The sequence below is a fragment of the Harpia harpyja genome, chromosome 1 (genome assembly GCF_026419915.1).
Source record: "Harpia harpyja isolate bHarHar1 chromosome 1, bHarHar1 primary haplotype, whole genome shotgun sequence".
Taxonomy (NCBI): domain Eukaryota; kingdom Metazoa; phylum Chordata; class Aves; order Accipitriformes; family Accipitridae; genus Harpia; species Harpia harpyja.
In genome coordinates this window covers 28,960,443-28,985,781 of record NC_068940.1, presented here as the reverse complement: position 1 = coordinate 28,985,781, position 25,339 = coordinate 28,960,443, and the positions used below count along the sequence as shown (strand labels likewise).

At 51.5% G+C, this 25,339-nt stretch overlaps 1 protein-coding gene across 2 annotated transcripts; it reads right to left on the bottom strand.

The window, feature by feature from the left end:
* Positions 1-9,507: 9,507 nt before the first annotated feature.
* LOC128139577 (uncharacterized) lies at positions 9,508-23,994 on the bottom strand. Of its 2 annotated transcripts, XM_052782171.1 has the most exons (5): positions 23,216-23,994; positions 21,484-21,669; positions 21,122-21,231; positions 10,799-10,897; positions 9,508-10,304 (listed from the first exon to the last, which is right to left on the bottom strand). In XM_052782171.1, the coding sequence occupies exons 1-5, from the start codon at positions 23,647-23,649 to the stop codon at positions 10,270-10,272; spliced, it is 864 nt and encodes a 287-aa protein (XP_052638131.1). In that variant the 5' UTR covers positions 23,650-23,994; the 3' UTR covers positions 9,508-10,269. The 2 variants fall into 2 exon arrangements, with proteins under 2 accessions (XP_052638131.1, XP_052638140.1); XM_052782180.1 differs by lacking the exons at positions 9,508-10,304; positions 23,216-23,994 and adding an exon at positions 10,314-10,418 and having other exon boundaries at positions 21,484-22,161.
* Between the last annotated feature and the right edge of the window lie 1,345 nt (positions 23,995-25,339).

Sequence of the window (25,339 nt, the reverse complement as noted above, 5' to 3'; positions counted from 1 at the left end):
TCATACCGTTCTGTTTAGGATGTGTGATTTTTCTCTGTTTGTCTAAATCAATCTAAATTTCCCTAGATGGTCCTGACTCTGGGTGGATCTAACAAGGATCCTGGAACTCCAGTAAATTATAAACATCGTTTTATATTTTAAATATGATCCCAAGTTCCTTTCTGCACTTGCCTCTACGGTTTTGGCAACTGACAGCCCCAAGGGGTGTTTGTACAAGTCTCCCAAAGGGCGATAAATTTATTCTTTTGTCCGTGAGGTGGATGGTTTGGTAATGTTATAATTCAAAATGCTGTAATTCCTTCTTTCAAATTTAAAAAGATAATTGCCTTTTAAATCCATCCAATTTAATTTGCTAAAATGATTCTCATTGTTCTATGTCTTTTCTCAAGTTTTGGTTAAATTCAATGTCAGTATTCTCCACGGAACTAGATTTTCATCTGACTTTGGAATCGGAAGGCAGGCTGTTATCGAGGTTAAATTTTGTGTCTTTACAAAACTTTGAATCAATTACAAAACTAGAATTTTTTTTTTTAATCAAAATTACAGAAACGGTTAATATCAAGATTAATAGCTCAAACAATAATTGTTTCATTTTGTTTATCTTGTGTTTAGAACCCCTCAAAAAAAATACGTAAACCCTATAACACACAAAAAGATTACTGCCCTTGACAATATTCCTAATAGCAACCCCAATATTATAAACTTTACACAATTGTTTTCCCAAATAGATAATGTGAAACTTACTTACAGGTTTTCAGTTTCAAAGGGCCAGTTTCTTTAGACTTCCAATTTCCTGTTGGTGCTTTCTTTAGTCTTGAATAATGAAGCCAAGGTTCTTCTCCCAGACCTTTACTGCTCTAAGTGTTGTTAAAATGACTCGATACGGTCCTTTCCACTTCTCAGTGATTTTATATATATTCAATCTCCTGGTCGGAAGGGATGCGCTGCTACGTCCAATTCTAAGGGTCCAGCTGTGGAGACATACTGACGAAGTTCTTGAAAAGAATTTCTCAAAGAAATCATAACACCTTTTAAAAACATATCTCCAAAGCCACTCAAGATACTCAGAACATAGGTCTCTTGATACGGTCTTTCATATAACATTGCATAATGACTTAAATTTTCTTTCTCTTCTGGCTATACTCTGATTCTTAATAGAGCCATGGGTAAGGCTTTAACCCATGTGAGTGAGGTTTCCTGACAAATTTTACTCAACCGTTGCTTAAGGGTATAGTTCATTCTTTCTTCCCTCCCCCCCACTTGCTTGTGGTCTATATGGGGTGTGATAGTCTCAATCTATAGATAATACTTTGCTCAGCTTGTCTCATCATCTTTGCTATAAAATGAGGGCCATTGTCAGATGACATTCTTACAGGCACCCCATATTTTGGTATTACCTCTTTGAGCAAGACTGTAACTACTTCTCTTGCTTTGTCGGTGTGACAAGGGAAAGCCTCGGGCCACCCAGTAAAGATATCAACTAAAACTAGGATAGATCCTTCTTTTCAAGGCAATTCTGTAAAAATCTATTTGCTAGTATTCCCCTAAAAAATTTCCTTATTTAATAATTCCAAAGATAATCTTATTACTGATTTGGGGATCATTTTATATATAAATTTCACATCCGCTTATAATTGTTTAAACAATCTTTGTCATATTTTACTTTCTGTTCCCCGATATACTTTGTTACGTTCAGCTCGGGCAATTTCTCTTATTATTGTGGGCGGGACTATTATTTGACCTGTCGGTGTTACAGCCTGTCCTGTTTCATTTTGTTAGCCTGCAATCTAACAATTAATTCTTCCATCTTTTTCATTATAATTTGGAGTTTCTTTAGGCAATTTTATACTTTTCTCTGGAACTAGCGCTAGGATGCCTTTTTCTGCAGCCTCTTTAGCAGCTTTATCAGCCAGTCGGTTACCTGCGTTAGGAACAGTCTTACCTAACTGATGCGCTTTACAGCGGGTTATCGTGACTGCTGTTGGTTTTTGAACGGTTTCTAACAATTTCGGTATTTGTTCTGCGTGCTGAATGGTGGTTCCTTGTGCAGATAACAGTCCTCTTTCTCTCCATATCGCTCCATGCGCACGTACTACTCCAAAAGCGTACTTTGAGTCTGTCCAAGTGTTGACTCGCTTTCCTTGACTTAGTTCCAGAGCTCGAATAAGAGCTCTCAATTCAGCCTTTTGGGCAGATACCATCGAAGGCAAAGTTCGCAACGCAATTACCTCCTCGGTTGTTATTGTCTATCTCGATAAATGTTTTCCCTCACAGATGAAACCGCTTCCGTCGGTATAGAGTTCCCAGTCTGTTTCTTCTAGTGGCACATCTCAGAGATCCAGTCAGCTGGGGTAAACTCTTTCGATTGTCTGCAAGCAGTCACGTTCCAGTTCTCCTTTAACTTGATCAGTTGTTGAAAACGCAACAGGGTTAACGGTGGTAGTAGTTCTTAAGTAAACATCATCTTGTTCCAGCAACACCACTCGGTATTTCAGCATTCTGCTAGGGGATAACCAATGCCCCCCTTTCTGTTTTAGCGCAACAGTTATCGTATGGGAAACGTACAGTGATCCTTTGTCCTCAGGTGAACTTACGAGCTTCCTGGATCAGTAGCACAGTTGCAGCGACGGCTCTCAGACGACCAGAGCATCCCAGACTCACGTGATCTAATCGCTTCGAGAAGCAGGCCACAGCTCGCCCACTTGGCCCTAAATATTGGGCCAGGATGCCCAGAGCTATACCTCTTCTTTCGCGAGTAAAAAGTTCAAATGTCTTTGTGAGATCTGGCAGGCCTAGGGCTGGCACCCCTATTACAGCCTGTTTCAATTCTTTGAAAGTAGCTTTCTCGGCATCAGTCCAATCCATTGTTTGAGGTTTTGAGCTGCTCCTATAAAGGTCGGACCAGCAAGCCACAACTGATAATCTACAGGTGACACCACGCAGCCGTTCCCGGAAATGCTCGTCATTAATTTGTTAGTCTTAGGTTCGGGGAGACGACAAATTGCCTCTTTTCTCTCAGTTCCTAATTGTCCTTTTAGGATTTTAAAACTCAAATAAGTTTCTTCTTTCTGGGTTATTTGGGTTTTTTCTTTTGACACTCGATATCCACTGATTCCCCAAAAGTTCAAAAGGCTAAGAGTTTACTTGGTGCATTGTTCTTCCGTCTCAGCTGCAATTAATAAATCATCCACATATTGCAACAAGATTCCTTCATTATTTTCTTTCTTCCAAAGCTCTAATTCTCGTGCCAATTGATTTCCAAAAATGGTAGGGCTGTTCTTAAAGCCTTGAGGCAAGACTGTCCACGTATATTGTGTTTTTCTCCCAGTCTCAGGATTCTCCCATTCAAAAGCAAAAAGCTCTTGACTGTCAGGATCCAAGGGAATACAGAACAAGGCATCTTTTCAGTCTAACGCTGTGAACCATTCTCGTTTCTCTGTTAGGGTTGTTAACAAAGTATAAGGATTTGCTACTATCGGATGAATATCTTGTACTATTTGACTTATTGCTCTGAGGTCTTGAACTAATCTATAATCTTTTTCATTAGCCTTTTAACAGGCAAGGTCGGGGTGTTATATTTGGATTCACATTCTATTAACAGTTGGTACTTTAGACATTTTTGTATTCTCAGTACTAACCCTTTCCGACTTTCCAGTATTAGGGGGTATGGTTTAATTCTTAGCGGATTCGATCCTGGCTTTAAATCGAGTCTCACAGGTTCTGCTTTTTGGAGTTACCGGGAACTTCCCAGTCCAGACGGTTGGAATTACAGCATTATACTTTGACTGGTATAATCTTCTGCTTTCGGTAACCATCCTGTAACAACAAAGCCACTGCTTCGATACGTTTAGTTTCTGGAATTAAAATTTTAATCTCTCCATTTTTTAATTTAATTTCTGCCTCTAAGTTCTCCAGTAGATCTCCCCTTAACAGGAGTTTAGGAGAATTTGGCACATACAAAAACTGCTGAGTGACCCATTGCTTTCCTAATGTCATTGTTAAAGATTTAAAGAAGGGTCTAGTTTCTCGTTCACTTGTTGCACCAACACCACCAATTTCTTCAAAACTTAACTCTCCCTCTAAGGTATTTAAAACTGGAAAGGTGACTCTAGTGTCAATTCAAATTCAATTTTTTGTGTTCTCCCAGTTTAGCTGTAACCAGAGGTTCTGCTGGGAGCCTCCCCTCCGGTCCCCGTCAGATAGGCTCACTTCAAAAGAACGAATCTACCTATGGCACTTCATTCCATTTACTCTCTCTCCTACAAAACAACAGTAATTGCAATATAGTATTATAACTCAAAGCTCTGTCTGTTTCCCATTTTTCCTGCAGTTCACCCCAGTGTGCCAATAAACATCCCAACGGTGATGTTTTTGGCATCTTTTCATCAGCAGTTCTATTTCCTGCACTCTTATTCTTAAACAATTTTGCTAATGCCTTTATACTTATATACATTCAAATACCAAATACCAAACAAACGCAAATGACAATTGTCCCAAATAATACACAAAGTCCAACCCAGCAATAGCTTTCGCTTACGACTTACGGGCAGACGCCTAGGCTTCCAATGCAAACGGGTACCCTCCAAGCCCCAACCCTGCGAAGCTTTCGCCGCGCCTCGCGGGCAGGCTTTCCAAACAAATTCCAAAGCAGCAGCGCCTTACCTTTTTTCCAGGGAACGCTGCGAGGAGCTTTGTGAGTCGAGGGTGATGGTTCTCCCCGAGAATACCTCGGTGCCGGCCGGAGTTCGATCGACACTCGATCTCGTCCAGTCTCACTCGCAAGGTCCCGTCTGGGTCGCCAAAACCGTTACCGAAATCCAGAATAAAACTCCTTAACACCAACGTGAAGTTAAGAAGCAGGCACTTTGTTTATCGCAACGCTGGGGACACGGGGGATCGCTCCTCCAAAGGCGTGTCCCGCTTAGTATCAAAATCCGTCAGTTTTTACAGACTTTTTCTGTCAGGTCATTGTTACATAAGCTCTTTCCATAAAAATGCATACTATGCTCGTTCTTAAATTTAACCTTTATAAGGATTGGTCCTTTGGTTATATAACCTTATCAATATTCTTATTTAAAAGCAATCATTGGTCAGTTACACTTAGCTCTACTGACTGGAATCTTCGATACTCAAATCAAGATGGGAAGGGTAAGGGGGTTTCCGAGCAGCAAACTGGTGTCCACGACGGTTTCCTTCGTTTCTTGAAACGGAACATAGAAAAACCTGTAACTTCCTGGTGAGGTTTCTAGGGTTAGCTATTTCCAACTTTAACAATATTAAGGTTCCGATAGTCACACGTAACGCAGTTCCTAAAGTTTCTATGGCTGCGTTTCAAACGTAACAATCCTATACGTTATGCTTCACAATTTTACTTCGTAATCAAACCTAACTCTTCTACGTGATTAAATTTTGATTTCTTTACCAGAATATTTGCAACAGCTGGAGCCCAGCAGGAACAGGGGGGGCATGGCCCGACCCCCCCAGCGCCTCACCTCCTCCTCCCCTGGGCTCCCTCACGGCCCCTCGCCCTGTGCAAAGGGAGCGCAAACGCAGCCCGGAGGGCAACGGGGCCGGCCGGCCGGTGTCCGTTCAGTCAGTCGCACGCCTAACGAGTCCTGCCAGCGAGTCCGCTCCGGGGCTCGGGGCCCCCCCCGATGCTCCCCCTGCCCCTGGGACACCTCTGATAGCATATTTCCGTACATTCTGTATGGCACGTCTAAATATTTTTGGATGGTTTTAATATTTTGTACCAGCCGTGGAAACTGGTTTGCTGCTAGGTGACTGTAAAAGTGAGATTTGGTAAATAATTATTAGAAATCTTACACTAACACGATGATTGAAACAATAGACAAAAGTATAGCCAAGCAATTAACTAGCAGAGGTAGGTACTCCTAAGTTTTGCAGTTCTTTGCTCTTATGACTAGATGTTCCTGTAGGCTAGATGAGAACAGTGCTGAAACTGACCGCATGCGATTGAAACTGCATTAAGCTTCAAGATCAAAGAACGAGGACAAGAATAAAGACTTCAAGGACAGCCAGCAAGAACTTCAAATGGGTCGGTGGTCGCAAAAGCAGCCCTTCATCTCAAATGGATCCTTCATTGCGCATGATCGGATGTAGGCAGTACTATGATAATCAGTTGCCATCATTTTTATGTATACATATACTAATCTGATTCACATGCAATTAGTTAGTCTATATAACCTGTTTGTGCTAAAGCTGTGGCACGCACGCTAGGTGGAACTATCCCCCGTGCATCCAGCGCTGCAGTGAAGAATGCCTGCTTTCTAAAACTCCAAAACGAGCCTTAGAGAGTTTCTTGGACCGGCTTTTCAGTACCAGAGGTACAAGGGAGGAAAGGAAAAAAAAAAAAAAAAAAAGCAGCGGTGTGGGAAAGAGAGGGGGCCACGGGAGGGGCAGGGAGGGACCAGAACGCAGAAGAGGGGAGAGAGAGACAGGGCCCCGAGGGCCCGGGGCTCACCACAGCTCTGTTTCTTGGTGCTGCCAGGAGACTTTGCCGGTTCAGACGCTTCTTTCGGCTCCTCTCCCGCTCCCCTCCTCTTCTGTAACTCCGGCTGCACGGCCGTCCTCCCCCTAGGAGAACACGTGTCTCGCAGGTCTTGCAAGACGAGGCTTCCTAGGCACGGAGCCTCGCTCGCCCGCACACTACGCGGCCGTACCGCACCGCACCGTCGGTGCTGCATACGGACCCTGCGGTGCACCCTGGCGGTCTGACCTGCTGTGGACTGCGAAGAGGGATCCTTCCACATGCGGAGAGGCAGGCTCTCTCTTGCCTGCAGCGGGAGGCAGCTGCCAGCCGGGCGGCCGGCCGGCCTTCCATGTCTTCTTCTCTACCTTTCTCTGGCCTCTCCAGCTTCAGCCGCAGCAGCTCCTGCCCACAGCCGGTAAGTGCCCTGCCTGTCCCTTTGTGCTCCCGCGCCGCGTCACGCCGCGTGGAGAGGGAGGCCCGGCAGAGACAGCCCATGCAAGCTTTCCTTTCCGGCGGCGTTTCCTTACCGGGAGGAAGCAACGAGCGCGGCGGCACCTCCCGCCGGCGCCGCATTGCCGTTACCGTCGGACGGCACGTGCGGGACGGGGGGAGCCCCGCGCACTCGCAGCCTCGGAGCTGCAGTACCGAGCATTGGTCGCAGGGGGCAGCGGCGAGCGCTTGGCACGAGGCGCCAGCGCGGCTCCCCAGCGGCAGTACCGAACATTGGTCACTAGGTGGCGGAAGAGAGCGGCGACGAAACGCGCCGCCAGCGCGGGTCCCGAGCTCCTGCGCCGCGTTCTGGTTGCCAGGCAACAGCACGGACGCCGTAAACCGCGCCGCCGCGCATGCGCAGTTGCCGAGAAGCGCCGTCATGCTACGGTTGCTAGGCAACAGCGGCGAGCGCCGTAAAAGGCGCAACGCGCATGCGCGCCTCCGAGCTGCCGTACAGCATCTCGGTTGCTCGGCAACAGCACAAGCGCCGTAAACTGCGCCATCGCGCATGCACGCTTGCCGAGACGCCGTGTCGCGCTAAGGTTGCTAGGCAACAGCGGCGAGCGCCGTAAAAGGCGCAGCGCGCATGCGCTCCTCCCCACCTGCCGTACAGCGCCTCCGTTACCAGGCAACAGCAGGGGCCCAGCCACACGCGCCACCGCGCATGCGCGCCTCCCGAACGCCAGTTCCCCCCTTCGCTCGCCGGGCAGCAGCATCCCCGGAACGATCCTCTTCTGAGCATCAGCTGGATGAGACACGACTGACAGCTCAGCCCAGTAGAGACCAGCCACAGGCGGTAACTACTTACTGGGGGCACAGGGCTTACGTTTCCCTGCCCTTTCCCCACTCGCAGCCCGGGCAGTCCTCTTCATTGCCCCCGTTCCAAAAAGCACCCGAGTGGCTGGAGCCTTTACAGCAGTCAAGCGCAAACAACAGACCATTCGGGCGGTCGCTTCTGTCCCTGCCCCCCCACCCCATTATCCAGAGAGGAGAAGCAGCACAGGGAACCTGCAAACGGCAGGGGGAGGGGGGGTTGCCCTGGACCAAGCCCCAGGGACTGCTGTATCCGTCTGCATGTGGCATCAGGGTTGTGGGAGGGACAGCAGCCAGTCAACAGATGCTGGCGAGAGATTTAAATAAAAAAAAAAAAAAATAACGCCTGGTTCAGGTGACAGCCTGAAGGCAGGCCACGAGAGACCCAAAGCTGCTTTGTGCCAGAGGGGCAGCTCTGTTCAGCAGGAAACGGCGCAACCCAGCGGACCAGATGCGAGCGGCCGATCTGCAAGTGAGTGATACCCTGGCGATCCTGGGGCTCTGTTGGGGTGGGCGCACCTTTCCTCACCTCTGTGCTATCACAACTCTGCTCTCCTAATCCTGCACGCACGCAAGGCTTCTTGTGCGGGGCTTGTCTCTTATCGAAGAGACGCTGCACGGTGTTACTTACCGCCCTGCCCTCCGGCATGCAAAGTAATTAGACGTGAAGCAGGGAAAGCAAAAAGAGGCGCGTCAGGATATTAGATGTCCTCAGCAGATGACCGTAGAGCCCTCGAGGTTCCATCTTTGCTCCCTACAGGAGCGTGGCTCCGCACTCCTTGCCGCTCCCGCCAGCAAGCGTCACAATTGCCCTTTGCTGCCTGCAACGCGCCGTACCTGCACGGCCCGAGTACTGCTGCTTATGGAGCAAGAGGCGCTCGCTATAAAGCGGCAATGAAGAACAAGGACGGCCCGTCAAGACGGCAGGAGGAACACAGAGAGCCTCCAGCATTAGCCAGGCAGGGCTTCCAACTCACCTCGTGTCGTGGTTTAACGCCAGCCGGCAACGAAGCCCCACGCGACCGCTCGCTCGCTCCCCCGCCCCCAGTGGGACGGGGAGACAATCGGAAGGGCGGAAGTGGGAAAACTCGTGGCTTGAAACGAAAACAGTTTAATCATTAAAAAGAAACAACAACAACAACTTGTAAGGAAAAGAAGAAAAAAAAAATGACAGAGAATGGGGTGCAGGCAGCATGCCAGGGGTCTGAAGCCTGGCGGATGATGGGGGGGAGGGAGGGGGGGGGGGGCAGGAGATAGGAGAGCAGGGGATGCGGGGGGAAACAACTCGCATGGGTTAAAAACTCGCATGGGTGAAGGGGGCGGGCCGGAGCAACAGGGGGGCATATGGGGGAGAAACACACACGGGGGAGGGTAGGGGAGGGTACAAAGGTGCACGGGGGGGACACGGGTGGGGATGACCTACCCCAGGGAGTCCACCCGGGATGATCCACAGCAGGTAACTCACCTGGGATAACCCGCAACAGAGAATCCACACCAGATCATCCACACTGGGAGGACCCCCAGCAATGCCCCTCAAACTGCCTGTGCTTCACCCCCAATCTTCCCCAAACTGGGGAGTTTTCTGCTTTTTCAAAATACTCAGTTTGGGGTGTGTTTCAGTGCTTTTCCACAACATAAAAAGGGGTGATCTTTTGGTTGTGGTTTTGTGCGTGAAAATGGGGTGGGTTTTTTTTGCTTTCCAGCTGCACAAATCCAGGCGGATTTGGCTTTCCCAGGAGTCCCAAATTCGTTAGTTTTTTTCCGTTGCAGACCCAGAATCAGGGGGTTTGGGGTTGTCCTGGTTTCGGCTGGAATAAAGTTAATTTTCTTCTGAGTAGCTGGTACAGGGCCATTTTGGATTTAGGATGAGAACAATGTTGACAACACACCGACGCTTTAGTTGTTGCTAAGCAGTGTTTATACTAAGTCAAGGACCTTCCAGCTTGTCATACCGCCCTGCCAACGGAGGCTGGGGGTGCACAAGAAGAATCGCTGAGCTAAAGGAGGATTCCAGGTAAACAGGTCAGCTCGAAATACACCACCTCCTTTAAAAGTTAAGAGCGATTTGAACGCTTAAAATCAGCATTTAGGCTAATTGATACCATTTTGAACACCTTCTTAGCATACAAGTGAACACTCTTGCCGGTGTTGGAAAACATCTCCTCCCTTCCTTACAGCACTGCTGCAGGGAGATAACCCTGGGAGGCTGCGGGACGAGGTCATACGCAATCAGAATCTACGCTTACGGATCCACCGCAACAGCTACAGCCCTTGCGCTGCTGCTTTGCATCTTGCTTGTTTGGTGAATAAAGCTGAAAGTGAAGTGGAAAACTTCAAAAAGCAAAATGAAAAATAAAGAATAAATCTCAATAATTCACTTTACACTAAAAGGGTGTGCCCATGTTTATATACATCCAATAAAAATACATTATTGAAGCAGTAACTCACCAAAACCACCTCAGGACTCACTGTCACTAGTTACAAGGCTGCTGATGCTTCCTGGGAAAACCTGGAAAACACACGGAAGCGACACCCGTTTGTCCTGTTTTGTCCGCGTCTCTTCTTTGACCTTGATTGCTTTTAGTACAGGTGCTAGTTATCTCAGTAAGGTTGTCGAGTACTCCTATAAGATATTTAAAAAAAACTCATTGACTGCAGAAGCATAAAGCTTTTATCGTGAAAACAAAGCCCGTTTCTTCTGAACAGCTGAACTCTTACGAACAGTTTCTCCCCTCTTTTAGTACAAAATTATTTTCACGGTATCATTTACTAGTAAGCGCACGGAAACAGAAGACTACATGCTTTCAGGAAGAGGAAACAGACAGAGGGAAGTCAACTTGGTGTAAGCGTAACGTGCTCCAGAACAGACCTTAGTTTTAGTATTCGTATTAAAATATTTCACAGAAAAAATGTGGAAGGAGAGTTGGCACATTCTTAATGTTAACTTTAAAGTCCATACTACAAGTACCTTTGGAAAAATGCAGACACACATCGTAGGCGTACCTTGTACTTGCAGACCACTACGGAATCTTTCCATCTGTCTTGTACTTTCACGGCAGAAGAAAGGGCAACCACAGTGAAATGGTGGCAGCTGACATCCACCTGAGAGAGGGGAAAAAAAAAACCCCAACAAACAAAAAAACAAAACAAAACTTTAGCATAAAACTGGGTAGGAATCCAAAGCTGCCTTTTTTTGTGAAGGTTTGTGAAGACAGTACGACTGAGCAGAGCAAAAAGTATTTTTGCATCATCTTCGGTACAGTTGTTGACACAGGCCACTAAAGCTTTTGCATTTTTCAGACAACCGTGCCTTTTTTTTTTTTTTTTTTTTTTGACTCATTGGTAACTTTAGTTTCACTAGAACTCACTTTCCTAGATACACGCAGGTGACAGACAGAGACACCTACATACATTTTCTCAAGCCTTAGTATAGCCAAGACTTCATCACCCTATATGTCCTAAGTTGAGTATTTTTGCTAAAGAGCACAGCAACACATCTGTCCTTGTGAACTGCCTCGTTGCAAAAAAGGAATGATTTTTTCCAGGCTGTTGCTCCAAACGGTCAAGATCTTTTAAAACCGCAGTTGTGCCACCAAACCCGCTCAGGGTCCCTCCTAGCTTTTGACTGCCCTGAGATTTAACAGGCACACGCTCCATTCCATCTTCCAACAGCAAAAATACGTTAACGCTCTCGGACCCAGAGCGCAACCCTACAGATGTCCACACACACACACCTTGCCGTTTTGATGAGGAGCCACCGAGCATCCCTGCGAGCACAGCTGCACGTGCCAGATTGGCTTCACCTACGCCGCGAGTTACCGGTTTCGGTGAACGTAGTTTCTGATGCTTTAAACCGAAAACCGTATCTCGATGCTTCGCCACAGTAGAAATGACCATCGCTAGAATGCTACAAAAACGCAGTAACACAAATTGCAAACCCACAGCAGCAACAGCTCCAGAAATATTTAGACCAGGAACAAGGGAGAAAAATAAAACAGCTTCATCTCACGCACAGGGGAGCGGCAGGCAGCGAAAAGGGTCGGCATTCTGAGCCCTTACAGAAAACGGGCATTCTCCTTCCATTCCTCAGCCCGTCCGTTAAGGTCTCAATACCGCAACACTACTACGGCAACATCGAGAGTAGGGAACAGCAGCCCTGCCGCTGGACTTGCCATTGACCCATGCTATTTACGTAGCAGGACGCGTACGCAGAGGGACACGTTTTGCCACACACAACCCTGAACTTCCTGAAAATTTACGTTTACCAAAAAAAAGCCATTTGGAACATACTGCCAAACAACATTTGGCAATAAAGCTTTGATGCGTTTGACACACGCAAATTTTTGGTCACTTGCTATTTGCTTCCTGTTGCTGCTGCTGTTCTTCCTTCAGAAATTCTACTTGTAGCCAAGTTATTCACTACTGGTTCCAGCACATTTACAGAGGCAAGTAACTTAATTACTCTTCTACAATTATCCAAATGACAATTACAGCCACAAAAGAGAAGGAGAGGTCAGGCAGCAGAAGAGCTCTGCATGCTGGCACCGGTCAATATTGCACTCTTTAAAAACAAAGAACAACAAAACAAACCCATAACCCTGTATCTTTTTTTTTCGTTCAGAGCTCATCCCTGTCTCAGCATATTGTCTTGTCAGAGCATGAAGTGCAGGTGATCTGTACCCTGATGGCATTTGCGTGTGAGGAATGCCTGTTCAGAAATAGTCCAGATCTGTAAGACTGGTGTCATTTTCGTGGTTTTAATCATCATAACTCAAATTTTATATACTCACGCATTTGTGAGGAAACTAATTAACTTTTAGACATTGCCTCTCCTTTTTGGGGAGAAAAAAAAAAAATGTGTTAGAGACTGAAAAAAATTACGATTCAGAGCTCCCAACCATGACAGAGTGGTGGAGAAAGCAATGAAAGCAAAGACCAACAGCAGCAACATTAAGTGAAAGTTGGCTTTAATTCCAATCACGTACTTAAGCAACTCTCCAAGTCTATGCCTCAGTCCTATGAATGACCAGTCTTTTGGAAGGACAAACTTTTTTACTTAAAAGTCCTAGACTGAAGACTCTGCTGAACGGAATGGGGATTGTGCCATGGGACAACATGCCATCACCACTCAAATGAAAAAAAAAATCAAATAAAAATCAAGTTTAAGTACCAGTTTCCATCATGTTTCATTCATTACATTCCTACTGGCATCTAGGTGCTCAAAAATGAACTATAGGGACACCACATATTCCTAAAAATTTAGTTATACATAAAAAAATAAAAGGCTATCTCCAACTTGCCCATAAAATCAGTATGAACAGAGAAGAGAAACACTCAACCCTAAAGAAGCTAACAGGCAGCTCTGATTTTATCGTAGATGAAAGTTCATTCTTTCACCTGAAACAGAAACATATCAAGGGACCAATTCAGGAACAGGGCATGCTCTGTTAATGGCAATTTTTCATCAGCTTTTCTGCACTAGCAGCAAATTTGCCTTTTCTATGCATTTGATGCGGAGTATCCGTAGTGCCCTCGAATTCGCAAACGTTTCTCCCTGCTCCCTCAGCCCGATATGTGCGATTACAACCATGCAGGATTTTCTTCATGTGATGCGGAAGGTGACACTGGGAAAAGAGGAGACAAAGAAATGAACCTGCTTGTCACACCCAGCCAACGGTGAAAAGACCCCAGGAGCTCCCACCGGCCGGTTTGTCTCCCCTTTGCCCGGTACCGAGGGGACGACGACACCTCGCCCGCGGCCCCTCGCGGGGGGGGGGGGCTGCCCCAGGAGAGCCGGGGGACCCCCACCTCGCTTCTGCCCGCGGGAACGGACCGGGCGAGACCCTCCACGCAGAGAGAGGAGCATGGCATGGATCGCATCCCCGGGGGAAGAGGCCGGGCTCCCCGCTGGCAGAAGGACAACTCACCTCCCTGCTGCTCGGAGCCGCTCGCTGCGGACAGCCCTGCCTGCGCCCGGCCGCTCTTCAGCCGTGCTGGGAGCGCGGTCTGGCCGACGGACGCTCCAGCGAAAAGACGCTCCAGCTCATCGCGGCTCCTGCTCGTTACAGCCGCAGGTACTTTTGCCTCTGGCTAATGCACGCTCCAGACAGCAGACACCCCGCCTCGTTCCAGCTCCCGCTTGCTACAGTTCTGGCTCACTGAAGCCCCAGCTCCACACTGAAGCTCCGGCTGATTTCAGCTGCTTCTCCTTACAAGCTCCAGCTACGTGCAACAGCCTGGGCTTTCGATAAGGTTGTAAATCAATTGCTGTCAAAACTTTAGTATCAGGATTAAACATCATAGTTATATGCTGTATAAATATTCATTAGTTTGTGCAATTAATTACTTAACGACTATTCTAAGCAGCATAGAAAGAAGAGCTGGAGTCAAAGGCGGCACGTGGTGTCTGAAAAGCACCTTTCCCCCCAGAGACCTTTGTAGATGTTAAGTTCAGGCCGCTGCGTGCCGGCCTCCTGAACTTCGGGGTCCGACGCAACCAGACCCCCATCTCCGGGGAGGGTCCATGCCCCCTGCCCACCCCCTGCTTTCCCCCACAGCCCCCAACACCCTCCCACTCACCTGCCTCTCACCCACCTGCAGAACCAGCCAAGCCGGCTTCTGCTTTTGGCCCACAAACCAGCTGACTCAGTGCCCATTTAGGAGCCAAAAAACCCCGCTGCCGAGCCTGTTCTCAAGGCCAAAAAACCCCGCTGCCGAGCCTGTTCTCAAGGCCAAAAAACCCAGCTGCCGAGCCTGTTCTCAAGGCCAAAAAACGCAGGGCCAGACCTCTGTTTCTGAGCCCAAAGCCACGCAGCTTGGTCTGTTTCTGAGCCCAAAGCCACGCAGCTTGGTCTGTTTCTGAGCCCAAAGCCACGCAGCTTGGTCTGTTTCTGAGCCCAAAGCCACGCAGCTTGGTCTGTTTCTGAGCCCAAAGCCACGCAGCTTGGTCTGTTTCTGAGCCCAAAGCCACGCAGCTTGGTCTGTTTCTGAGCCCAAAGCCACGCAGCTTGGTCTGTTTCTGAGCCCAAAGCCACGCAGCTTGGTCTGTTTCTGAGCCCAAAGCCACGCAGCTTGGTCTGTTTCTGAGCCCAAAGCCACGCAGCTTGGTCTGTTTCTGAGCCCAAAGCCACGCAGCTTGGTCTGTTTCTGAGCCCAAAGCCACGCAGCTTGGTCTGTTTCTGAGCCCCACAATCAGCCTCACGAGCCTGTTTTCAAGCCCCAGGAACAGAAAACTTGGGTCTCCATTTCTGGCCCCCAAACCAGCTGACCCCCTTTGCAGTCCCCGTGGGAAATGCTGGGGGGAGTGTAGCCACCCCACAGTCCTGCACCCCCGGGGCCCCACACGCAGTTTTGGGGAGTGCTCAGGAACTGCAAAGGGCCCAGCCCCACACCTCTACAGAGCAGCCCCAGCACAGGCAGGGTGTCACTTCATTGCTGCCGTTTCAGGCTTTATTTCCCCAGCATCACTGTCAGCGCTGGGCACGCACCCCAAACACCCCAGCCAAAGCACCCCTGCGGGGAGCCGGGCCCAGCCACCCCCAGCCCCGCTCCAGGACCGCCCGCCGGCAGCAGCCGGGGCCCTTCCCCGCCCCTGCGGGCACCGGGACCCACCCGCCGCCGCAGGAGCCCCCCCCCCCCCGGCCACCGCTGCCCGACCCGTGCCAGGAGCGGCAGAGGCCGCCCGGCCCCAGCGAGGAGCAGCCGGGGACGGGATGGGGCTGCCCCTGCTCCCTCCCGGCCGGACACGGGCTCGGCCCCGAACCCCCCCACGACGACCCCGGGGCAGCTTCCGCCCCCGCCGGCCCCGGGAGAGCAGAGCCCGGACCCGCCCGCGGAGGCTCCGGCCGGGGGATCCCACCTCCGCCACCCGCCGCGCCTCCCGCTCCCTCACGGCCCGGAGCGGAGCAGAACCTGGGGCAGCCGCTGCCGCTCTGCTGGCCCCGCCCGGGCGTCCCGGCCATGTTCAATACAGCGACGGGGAGCAGGACGGAGGGCTGTGAAGCAAAAAATAAAACAAGGGAACAGAGAGGGAAAGAAAGAACAAACAGGGACAGGGAGAGAGAGGCAAGGAGAGGGACGGGGACCAGGACAGCAGGGAATAGATACACAGAGAGGGACAAGGAGCAGGACACGAGATTGCAGAGAGAGGTACAGGGAAGCGGAAAGAATGACAGAGAGAAAACGAGGCGAGTGCTGGAGAAAGACAAAATACTGCTGGGGAGCAGCACAGAAGAGAGACAAAAGAGATGAATGGGAAGCAGGGCAGTGGGATGCAGACAGCAAAAATAATGATCCGCAACAAGACAGAGGGATTGACAGAGAAGTGAGGGAGAGGGAACAGGACAGCGGAATGGAAGGAAAAAACACTGATGAGCAACAGGGCAAAGGGATGTAGAGAAAAGGGAGGAGGGGAAAGGAAGGAGGGACAGAGGAAAAAAAAGATGGGGATAGAGCGTGGGACATGGAAAGACAAAAAGCTGGATAAGGAACAGGACAGAGGGACTGAGGGTGGTGGGGAGGGGGGAACCAGATGTAGATTAAGACAAGAGATGGAGAAGGGGAAAAAAAAACAGTGATGGGCTGCTAGACAGAGACAGATGAAGAAAAAGTAGGGCCAGAGTAGGGAAGAGAGAAAGGAAAAAAGGGACAGCTGGCTGGACAGGGGGTTATAACTAGAAACAATGAGACAGGCAGCAGGACAGAGGCATAAAGGCAGAAAAACCAGGGAGAGGAAGCAGGACAGATGGTGAGGGAAAAAAAAAAAAACACCAAAACAAAAGGGCCAGGGAGCAGGACTGAGAGATGGAGAAAGAAGCATTACGGGCAGAGGGATAGAGAGAGGAAAACACAGGCTGGAAGAAGGACGGGGCAGGGGGGAACAATGGATACAGATTAAGACAGAGTGACAGAACCCAGACAGACAGCAAGAGAAAGAAAACAAGAGTGACAAGCAGCAGGCCAGAGAGGGGGGCAGGGGGAAGGAAGGACAGGAGGAAGGAGAGAGGCATACAGAAGACAAGTGAGGGACAGGGAGCAAGAAAATCATAGAATCATTTAGGTTGGAAAAGACCTTCAAGATCATCGAGTCCAACCATCAACCATGCCCACTAAACCATGTCCTGAAGTACCCTGTCTACTCACTTTTTTAATACCTCCAGGGATGGTGACTCAACTGCTTCCCTGGGCAGCCTATTCCAATGCCTGACAACCCTCTCGGTAAAGAAATTTTTCCTAATATCCAACCTAAACCTCCCTTGCCTCAACTTGAGGCCATTTCCTCTCGTCCTATCTCCAGCCACCTGACAGAAGAGACCAGCACCCACCTCACTACAACCCCCCTTTAGGTAGTTGTAGAGAGCGATAAGGTCTCCCCTCAGCCTCCTCTTCTCTAGACTAAACAGCCCCAGCTCCCTCAGCCGCTCCTCATAAGACCTGTGCTCCAGGCCCCTCACCAACTTGGTTGCACTTCTCTGGACACATTCCAGCACCTCCATGTCTTTCCTGCAGTGAGGGGCCCAAAACTGAACACAGTACTCGAGGTGCGGCCTCACCAGTGCCCAGTACAGGGGAACAATCACCTCCCTGCTCCTGCTGGCCACACTATTTCTGATACAGGCCAGGATGCCGCTGGCCTTCTTGGCCACCTGGGCACACTGCTGGCTCATATTCAGCCGGCTGTTGACCGGCACTTCTCCAGGTCTTTCTCTGCCGGGCAGCTTTCCAGCCACTCTTCCCCAAGCCTGTAGCGCTGCATGGGGTTGCTGTGACCCAAGTGCAGGACCCGGCACTTGGCCTTGTTGAACTTCATACGATTGGCCTCAGCCCATCAATCCAGCCTGTCCAGATCTCTCTGTAAAGCCTCCCTACCCTCGAGCAGATCGACCCTGCCTCCCAACTTGGTGTCGTCTGCAAACTTGCTGAGGGTGCACTCGATCCCCTCATCCAAATCATCAATAAAGATATTAAACAGAACAGGGCCCAACACCAAGCCCTGGGGAACACCACTAGTGACCCGCCGCCAACTGGATTTCACCCCATTCACCACTACCCTCTGGGATCATCCATCCAGCCAGTTTTTCACCCAGCGAAGAGTACACTTATCCAAGCCATGAGACGCCAGCTTCTCAAGGACTATGGGATACAGAGAAAAAACCAGAGGGATGGGGAGCAGGACACTGGGATAGAGAACAAGTGAGAGCAACGGGGAGAATGACAGGGAGATGGAGCCAGAGGAAAAACAGGGACCGAGAGCAGGACGCAGAAATGGAAAAGGAAAATTAGGGATGGGGAGCAGGACAGACAGGTCCTGGAGAGACAACAAGGGACCCAAGTATAATGACAGAGAAAGAGGGAGGGAGGGAAGGACGAATGGTGAGCAGCACAGCAGGATGCAAAAAGAAAGAGAGGAATGAGCAGCAGAGCAGAGAAATGGAGAAAGAAAATAGTGGTGGAGAGCTGGAGAGAACTAGAAAGAAAAATAAGACAAGGGAGAAGACTGAGGAGCAGAGAGGGAAAGGAAGGTAGTCGGATAAGGTCAGAAAGGTGGAAAAAATCAAGAAAAATAATAAGGACGAGAAGCCCTGCAAAGAGATGGCACAAGAAAACATAGGGCCAGTGAACAGGACAGAGGGATAGAGAGATTGGGGAGGAAAGGAGAGGAGGGAGAAAGGAGGGAGAAGGACAGGGACAGGGTACAGAACACACAGACAGAGAGAGAAAAAGGACAGGGAACAGCACAAAGGGATTGAGAAAGAAAGAAAGGGTCAGATCGGTACAAAGAGACCAAGAAGGGAAAATTAAAAAAACAGCAATGGGCTAGAGGACAGAGGCAGAGGAAGATAAAGGGCCAGGTAGCAAGAAAGAGGAGGAGAGAGAGGGAAAAAGTCAGAGCTGGTTGGATAGGGAGGTATAGCAACAAATGACCAGACAGGCAGTGGGACAGGGAAATAAAGACAGAAAAACCAGGGACAGGAGGCAGAACAGAGGGACAGTGAGAGGAAACAAGGGGCAGGGAGCAGGACAGAGGTGGAGAAAGAAGCATTGGGGCAGAAGGATAGAAAGAGAAAAGAGACAGGAAGAGGGATGGGAGACAGGGGTGGGTGGGGACAAGGAGCAGGACACAGATTGTCAGAGAAAGACAGGGAGCAAGACAAGGTGATACAGAGAGAGAAAAAAGGGACAGGGAGGCAGGACAAAGTGGAAGACAGGCAAAAAGAAGAGACAGGGAGTAGGACAGAAACGGAAGAGAAAAAGCCTAGGATGGGCAGCAGGACAGATAGCTGGAGAAGGGAAAAAAGCACTGAGCTGCAGGACAGAGATGGATTGAGAAAAAACAGTGACAGGGAGCAGGACAGAGTGACAGAAAACAAAAATTACCGAAGAGGGAACAAGACAGAGAATGGGGGGAAAGGCAAGGAGGAGGACAGAGAAACAGAGAAAGAGTGAGAGGGGATAGGGAGCAGGACAGAGAGATGGAGCAAAAAAGGAAAAAAGGATGGGAGGCAGAACCAAGGGAAAGAGACAAGGACAGGGAGCAGGACAAAGGGATGGAAGAGGAGAAGAAAAATAGTGATGGGCTGCAGGACAGAGATGAAGGAACTAAAAAACAGACACAGGGAGCATGACAGAAGGACAGAGAGAGAAAAAAGGGACAGAGAGCAGGCCAGCATTGGAGGGGAAAAAAACAACAGTGATGGGCAGCAGGAGAGAGATACGGAGAAAGTAAAAAAAACTGAAGATGACAGGAAGGAGAGAAGGGACAGCTAGCTGGACAGGGGGATACAGTTAGACAGGATAGGAGAGGGAATGGGACAAAGACAGAAAAGATAGTGAGAGGAAGCAGGGCAGAGGGACAGCAGGGCAGGGGGGAAAGGGACAGGGATGTGGACAGAGATGGAGAAATAGGCAGCAGGGACAGAGGAAAAGAGACAGAAGGAGGGACAGGGAGCTGGGCAGAGAAAGAAGAATCAGGACAGCGGCAGGATGGAGATAAAAAACTGGGATGGTCAACAGGACAGAGAGGAATATGAATATGGGCAGGGAGTGGGACAAAGGGACACAGGAAGAAATGACAGGACAGGAAGCAAGACACAGCGACAGACAAGAATAATGACAAGAGACAGAGAAAGACAGAGACCGTGAGAAGCATAGGGGGTTGGAGAAAGAGAGACAGGTATTAGGAGCCCTGCAGAGAGACAGAAGATGAATAAAAAAGGGCCAGGGAGCAGCACAAAGGGTCAGAGAGAGTAAGAGATGAACAGGAAGGAGGACCAGGACAGTGAGATACAGAATAAAAAAAAAAAAACAAAACACAAAACAAAACCAGCAACAGTGAGCAAGACAAAGGGATAGAGAGAAAAAGAGAAGGAAGGAGGGAGAGATAGGAAGGCAGGGACACCGAGCGGCACGTACAGGCACAGAGAGGAAAAGAATGCCAAGGAACAGGCCAGAGAAATTGTGGGGGAAAAAGAGATGGATGCAGATCAGGACAAACAGATGGTGTCGTGGTTTAACCCCAGCCAGCAACTAAGCACCACACAGCTGCTCACTCACTCCCCCCCACCCAGCGGGATGGGGGATAGAATTGGGAAAAAGTAGTAAAACTTGTGGGTTAAAATAAGAATGGTTTAATAGAACAGAAAAGAAGAAACTAATAATGATAACACTAATAAAATGACAATAGTAAAAGGATTGGAATATACAAGTGATGCACAACGCGATTGCTCACCACCCACCGACCAATGCCCAGTTAGGCCCCGAGCGGCAATTCCCCCAGCCCCACTCCCCGCAGTTTATATACTGGGCATGATGTCACATGGTATGGGACACCCTGTTGGCCACTTTGGGTCAGCTGCCCTGCCTGTCCCCCCTCCCAACCTCTTGTGCCCCTCCAGCCTTCTTGTTGGCTGGGCATCAGAAGCTGAAAAATCCTTGACTTTAGACTAAACATTACTTAGCAACAACTGAAAACATCAGTGTGTCATCAACATTCTTCTCATACCAAACTCAAAACCATAGCACTATACCAGCTGCTAGGAAGACAATTAACTATCCCAGCTGAAACCAGGACAGATGGAAAAGGAAAAAAAACACCTATGGGCTGCAGGAGAGAGACAGAGGATGAAAAAAAGGAGGGAGAGGGAGCAGGACAAGAACCCAGAGAGGGGAAAAAAAAAAAAAAAAGGGAGCAGTCAAACAAGAGAAAAAGGGAGAGAGGAAGAAGGAGCAGGACAAGAGAATAGGCAGAAGAGGAGAGGTACAGGGAAGGGGAAAAAAAAAAGTCACAGCAGCTTGGGAAGAGAGGGGCAGGGAGGGACTGGGACTCACCACAGCTCTTGCTCTCGGCACTGCCAGAAGCCTTTCCCAGTTCAGACGTTTCTTTCTCCTTCTCTCCTCCCTTCCTCTTCTGGAACTCCAGTCGCTTGGCCATCCTCCACCTAAAAGAATACATGGATGTATCACAGCTTTTATAAGACGAGGCTTCCCAGACACGTAGCCTCGCTCACTTGCACACTATGCGGCCGTACCATGCTGTTGGTGATGCATACAGACCCTGTGGTGCACGTTGGCGGTCTGACCTGCTGTGGACTACGAGGAGGGATGCTCCCACACCCGGAGAGGCAGGCTCTCTCTTGCCTGCAGCGGGAGGCAGCTGCCAGCCAGACGGCCTTCTGCTTCTTCTTCTTTACCTTTCTGTGGCCTCTCCAGCTTCTGCAGCTCCTGCCCACAGCCAGTAAGCGCTCCGCCTGTCCCTCTGCGCTCCCGCGCCGCGAGGAGAGGGAGGCCAGGCAGAGACAGCCCACGCAAGCCTGAGGCTGCTGCAGTCAACGGCATCCCCAGGGGACGAACGGACAACCGCACCCACAGCGTGGCCTCTGGGAGAGGGAAAGAGGCAGCAGTGACCGTTATTACCGCAGCTCGACCCTGGCCGGAGCCCCTCCTTCCGCAGGGGCTTCCGCAGACGCCGCTCGTTCCCCGCGCCGCTGCTAACGGCACCCACGTTAAGGGAGACTCGAGACCACCGCAGGGCCAGCTTGCTGCCCTCACGACAGGGCTCGGGGGCTGCCTGCGGCTACAGCGCAGGCTTCAGGGGAGGGGCTGGAGCTGGGGGCAGCCGCACGGGCCGAGCGGGGCCGGGGGAGCTCTGGCGACTCGGGCAGGCGGCCGCTGGCCGCGCCTGGGGGGTGCCCGCCTCCGTCCCCTCTTCCCTTCTACCGGCTCTCGGGGAACTCCCCGGCGCTGCCCTGGCCCGGCTCGCCTCCGGCGGACCGGCAGCCTGCCGCGGCGGCCGCTTCGCGGCTTCCCGTCCCGCCAGCCCCGGGCGGCCAGCGGGCAGGAGGCACCCCTCGTCCTCGCCGGAGGGGATCGCTCGCCTCACCCGCGGTCCCGGCGCTCGCCCGCTGCCGCCGAGACCCGCGCACCGCCACGCTGCTCCCGGGGACCGCGCATGCGCCGGAGGGGCCGGAGCCGGCGCGCGAACGCCGGGCTGCCCCACGCGCAGGACGGCGCATGCGCCCGGGAGGGCTGGCCGGGGAGCGGGCGCAGCGGGAAGCCCGCGGAAAACCACGCGAAACCGGCAACGCTCCTGAGTCTGACCTGGTCGCACTCCGGGGGCCGCGGCGGCAGCAGCAGCGAGGACTACGCCGCGCCCGAGAGCCACGAGGCTGCCCGGCCGCCGAGTCCGCGGAAACTACAGCTCCCGGCATGCCCCGAGGGGACGCCGCTTCCGTTTCCGCCTACCCCCACGCCTGCGCAGCCGCAGTCCCCGCCGAGCCCCCAGCGCCGCTCCGGGCAGGTCCGGCGCGCTTCCGCCGCCGCTCCGGCACGGCGCGGCCCCGCCCCGCTGCCGCTCCGCGCGTCCGACACGGACCCCGCCGTCCTCCTCGGGGCTTTCCCCGGGACCCGCCGGGCGATTGCGCAGCCCCGCCACGGGGCCCGGGCCCCCCCCGGCCCACGTGCTCCCGGCCCACCGTGAGCCCCCAGGGCCCCGGCCCCCCCGGCCTCGGCACAGGCGGCCCCCACCTCCCCCGGGCCACCCCCGCCTGGGACGTTCGCGGTCCGAGGGGCGCCCGGCCCCGCTCACCTTCTCCCGAGGGGCAGCCGCAGCCTAGCCACCGCTCTGCTCTGCTCTGCGCCTGCCTGGGCTCCCACCGGCCCCGCCGCGGCCCCTCCCCCGGCAGCCCCCCCTTTCCAGGGAGGGGCCGTCGCCATCAGCCTCACTGCCCGCACCTGGGGCTCCTCCAGCCCCGGCCCGCAGCTGGAGCCCAGCAGGAACGAAGGGGCATGGCCCGACCCCCCCAGCGCCTCACCTCCTCCTCTCCGGGCTCCCTCACGGCCCCTCGCCCCGTGCAAAGGGAGCGCAAACGCAGCCCGGAGGGCAAAGGGGACGGACGGCCAGTGTTTATTCAGTCAGTTGTGCACCTAACGAGTCCTGCCAGCGAGTCTGCTCCGGGGCTCGGGGCCCCCCCGACGCTCCCCCTGCCCCTGGGATACCTCGGCAGTCGGTCCCAGAGCCACGCTCGTCGGTCCGTCGGGGAACGCACGGTCGGCCGGCTGGCTCCCGGAGCGATGGGCTGCCGGGCAGAGGCGAAGGCTGCCAAAAACGAGGAGCAGGACACTAGAAGAGAGGAGAAAAGCGGCAGCTGGCTGGACAGCGGGGGTGTAGCGAGAAAGCAGGGAGCGGGTCCCAGAGAGAAGGACGGGGACAGGGAGGCCGACGGGGATGGAGAAAGAAGCAGCAGGGAGAGAGGAAAAGAGGCAGCACGAAGCGGGAGGGGGAGCGGCACGGAGACCGACCGAGAAGGGCGGCGGGGAAGCAGGATGGAGATGCAGGAAAAACCTGGGACGGGCAGCATGACAGAGAGGGAGGAAAGCAGAACAGGGGCAGGGAGTTGGACAGAGATGGAGAGAGACAAAAAAGTGTCAAAGAACAGGGCAGAGAGGGAAGAATGAAACAACAGAGTCAGGGAGCCCGGACAGCAAACGGTGGAGGGAAGGGCTGGGGCGGGGGCGGCGGCGGCGGGGTGGAACAACACAAACCAAACCGCATAGCTACACGCTACAGGGCAGAGAGGGAAAAATTAAGAAATAGGGACACAGAGCCAGAAAAAAAGAGAGCTGGAGAGCAAAAAGAATAGCGTTGTGGTTTAACCCCAGCCAGTAACTAAGTACCACACAGCCGCTCACCTACTTCCTCCCCACCGAGGGGGAAGGGGGGAGAGAATCGGGGGGCGGGGGGGGGTGTGTGAAAAACTCATGGGTTGAGATAAGAACAGTTTAACAGGACAGAAAGGAAGAAAATAATAATGATAACAACAACAATAATAAAATGGCAATAATAATAATAATAATAGAAGAATTGGAATGTACAAAGCAAGTGATGCACAATGCAACTGCTCACCGCTCGCTGACCGATGCCCAGTCGGTTCCTGAGCAGTGATATCACCCCTGCCCCGCAGGCCAGCTGCCCCCAGTTTATATACTGAGCATGACGTCACACAGTATGGAATACCCCTTTGGCCAGTTTGGGTCAGCTTTCCTGGCCGTGTCCCCTCGCAACTTCTTGTGCCCCTCCAGCCTTCTTGCTGGCTGGGCATGAGAAGCTGAGAAATCCTTGACTTAGTTTAAACTTAGTATAAATTGACTTAGTATAAATACTTGGCAACAACGGAAAACATCAGTGTGTTACCGACATTCTTCTCATACTAAATCCAAAACGTAACACTATACCGGCTATGAGAAAGAAAACTAAGTCTATCCCAGCCAAAACCAGGCCAAATAGCAATGTGTACAGAAAGAAGCTCAGAGGAATTCTAAAATATGGTCACTGGGCAACCAGAGACAGTGAGATGGAGAAAGGACACACGCAACAGGCCACAGGGCAAGAGGGAGGAATTAACGAACAGGGACAGAGAGCTGGCTAGAGAGAGACGGAGAAAGGCAAAAGATTGCACGGACGACAGGACAGAGGGGGGGGAACTCAAAAACCAGGGGCAGGGATCCGGACAGAGAGAGAGGCAGAAGTAAAATGGGGAGAAGTGACAGGCCACGGGGCAGAGAGGGAGGAACTGATAAGCAGGAACATGGGACTGGACAGAGCGTGATGGAGAATGGAAAAAAACAGTGCTGGGCTACAGAGAAGGGGGAGGAATTAAAGAACAGAGACTGGGATCCAGACAGAGAGCCATGGAGAAAGAAGGGGGGGAAAACCACTAATGGGCTACAAGACAGGCAGGGAGGAAATAAAAAATAGCAGCAGGGAGAGAGACCAAGGAAAAAATCCACACAGGCTTCGGGGGGCGGAGGGAGGACCTCAAAACCGGGGACAGGGAGCCGGACAGAGAGAGATGGAGATCACAGGGAATAGTGGTGTGTGCAGGAAAAAGAGGAAGGAATTAATACATAGGGACAGGGAGCTGGACAGAGAGGGATGGAGAAAGGTAAGAATAGCGGCAGGGTACAGGGCAGAGAGGAAGAATTAAAAAGTGGGGGCAGTGAGACGGACATAGAGAGATGGAGAAAAGAAAAAAGTGACGGGCTATGTGG

Coding starts and splice junctions, on each gene's coding strand:
- LOC128139577 (XM_052782171.1), bottom strand. CDS start 23,649: ATGCTGCCCGTCCCAGGTTTTTCCTGCATCTCCATCCTGCTTCCCCGC. Junction 21,670..23,215: donor TCGCTGGCAGGACTCGTTAG/GTGCACAACTGA, acceptor TCCCTCTCCCAG/AGGCCACGCTGTGGGTGCGG. Junction 10,305..10,798: donor TAGTGGTCTGCAAGTACAAG/GTACGCCTACGA, acceptor TGTGTTTTCCAG/GTTTTCCCAGGAAGCATCAG.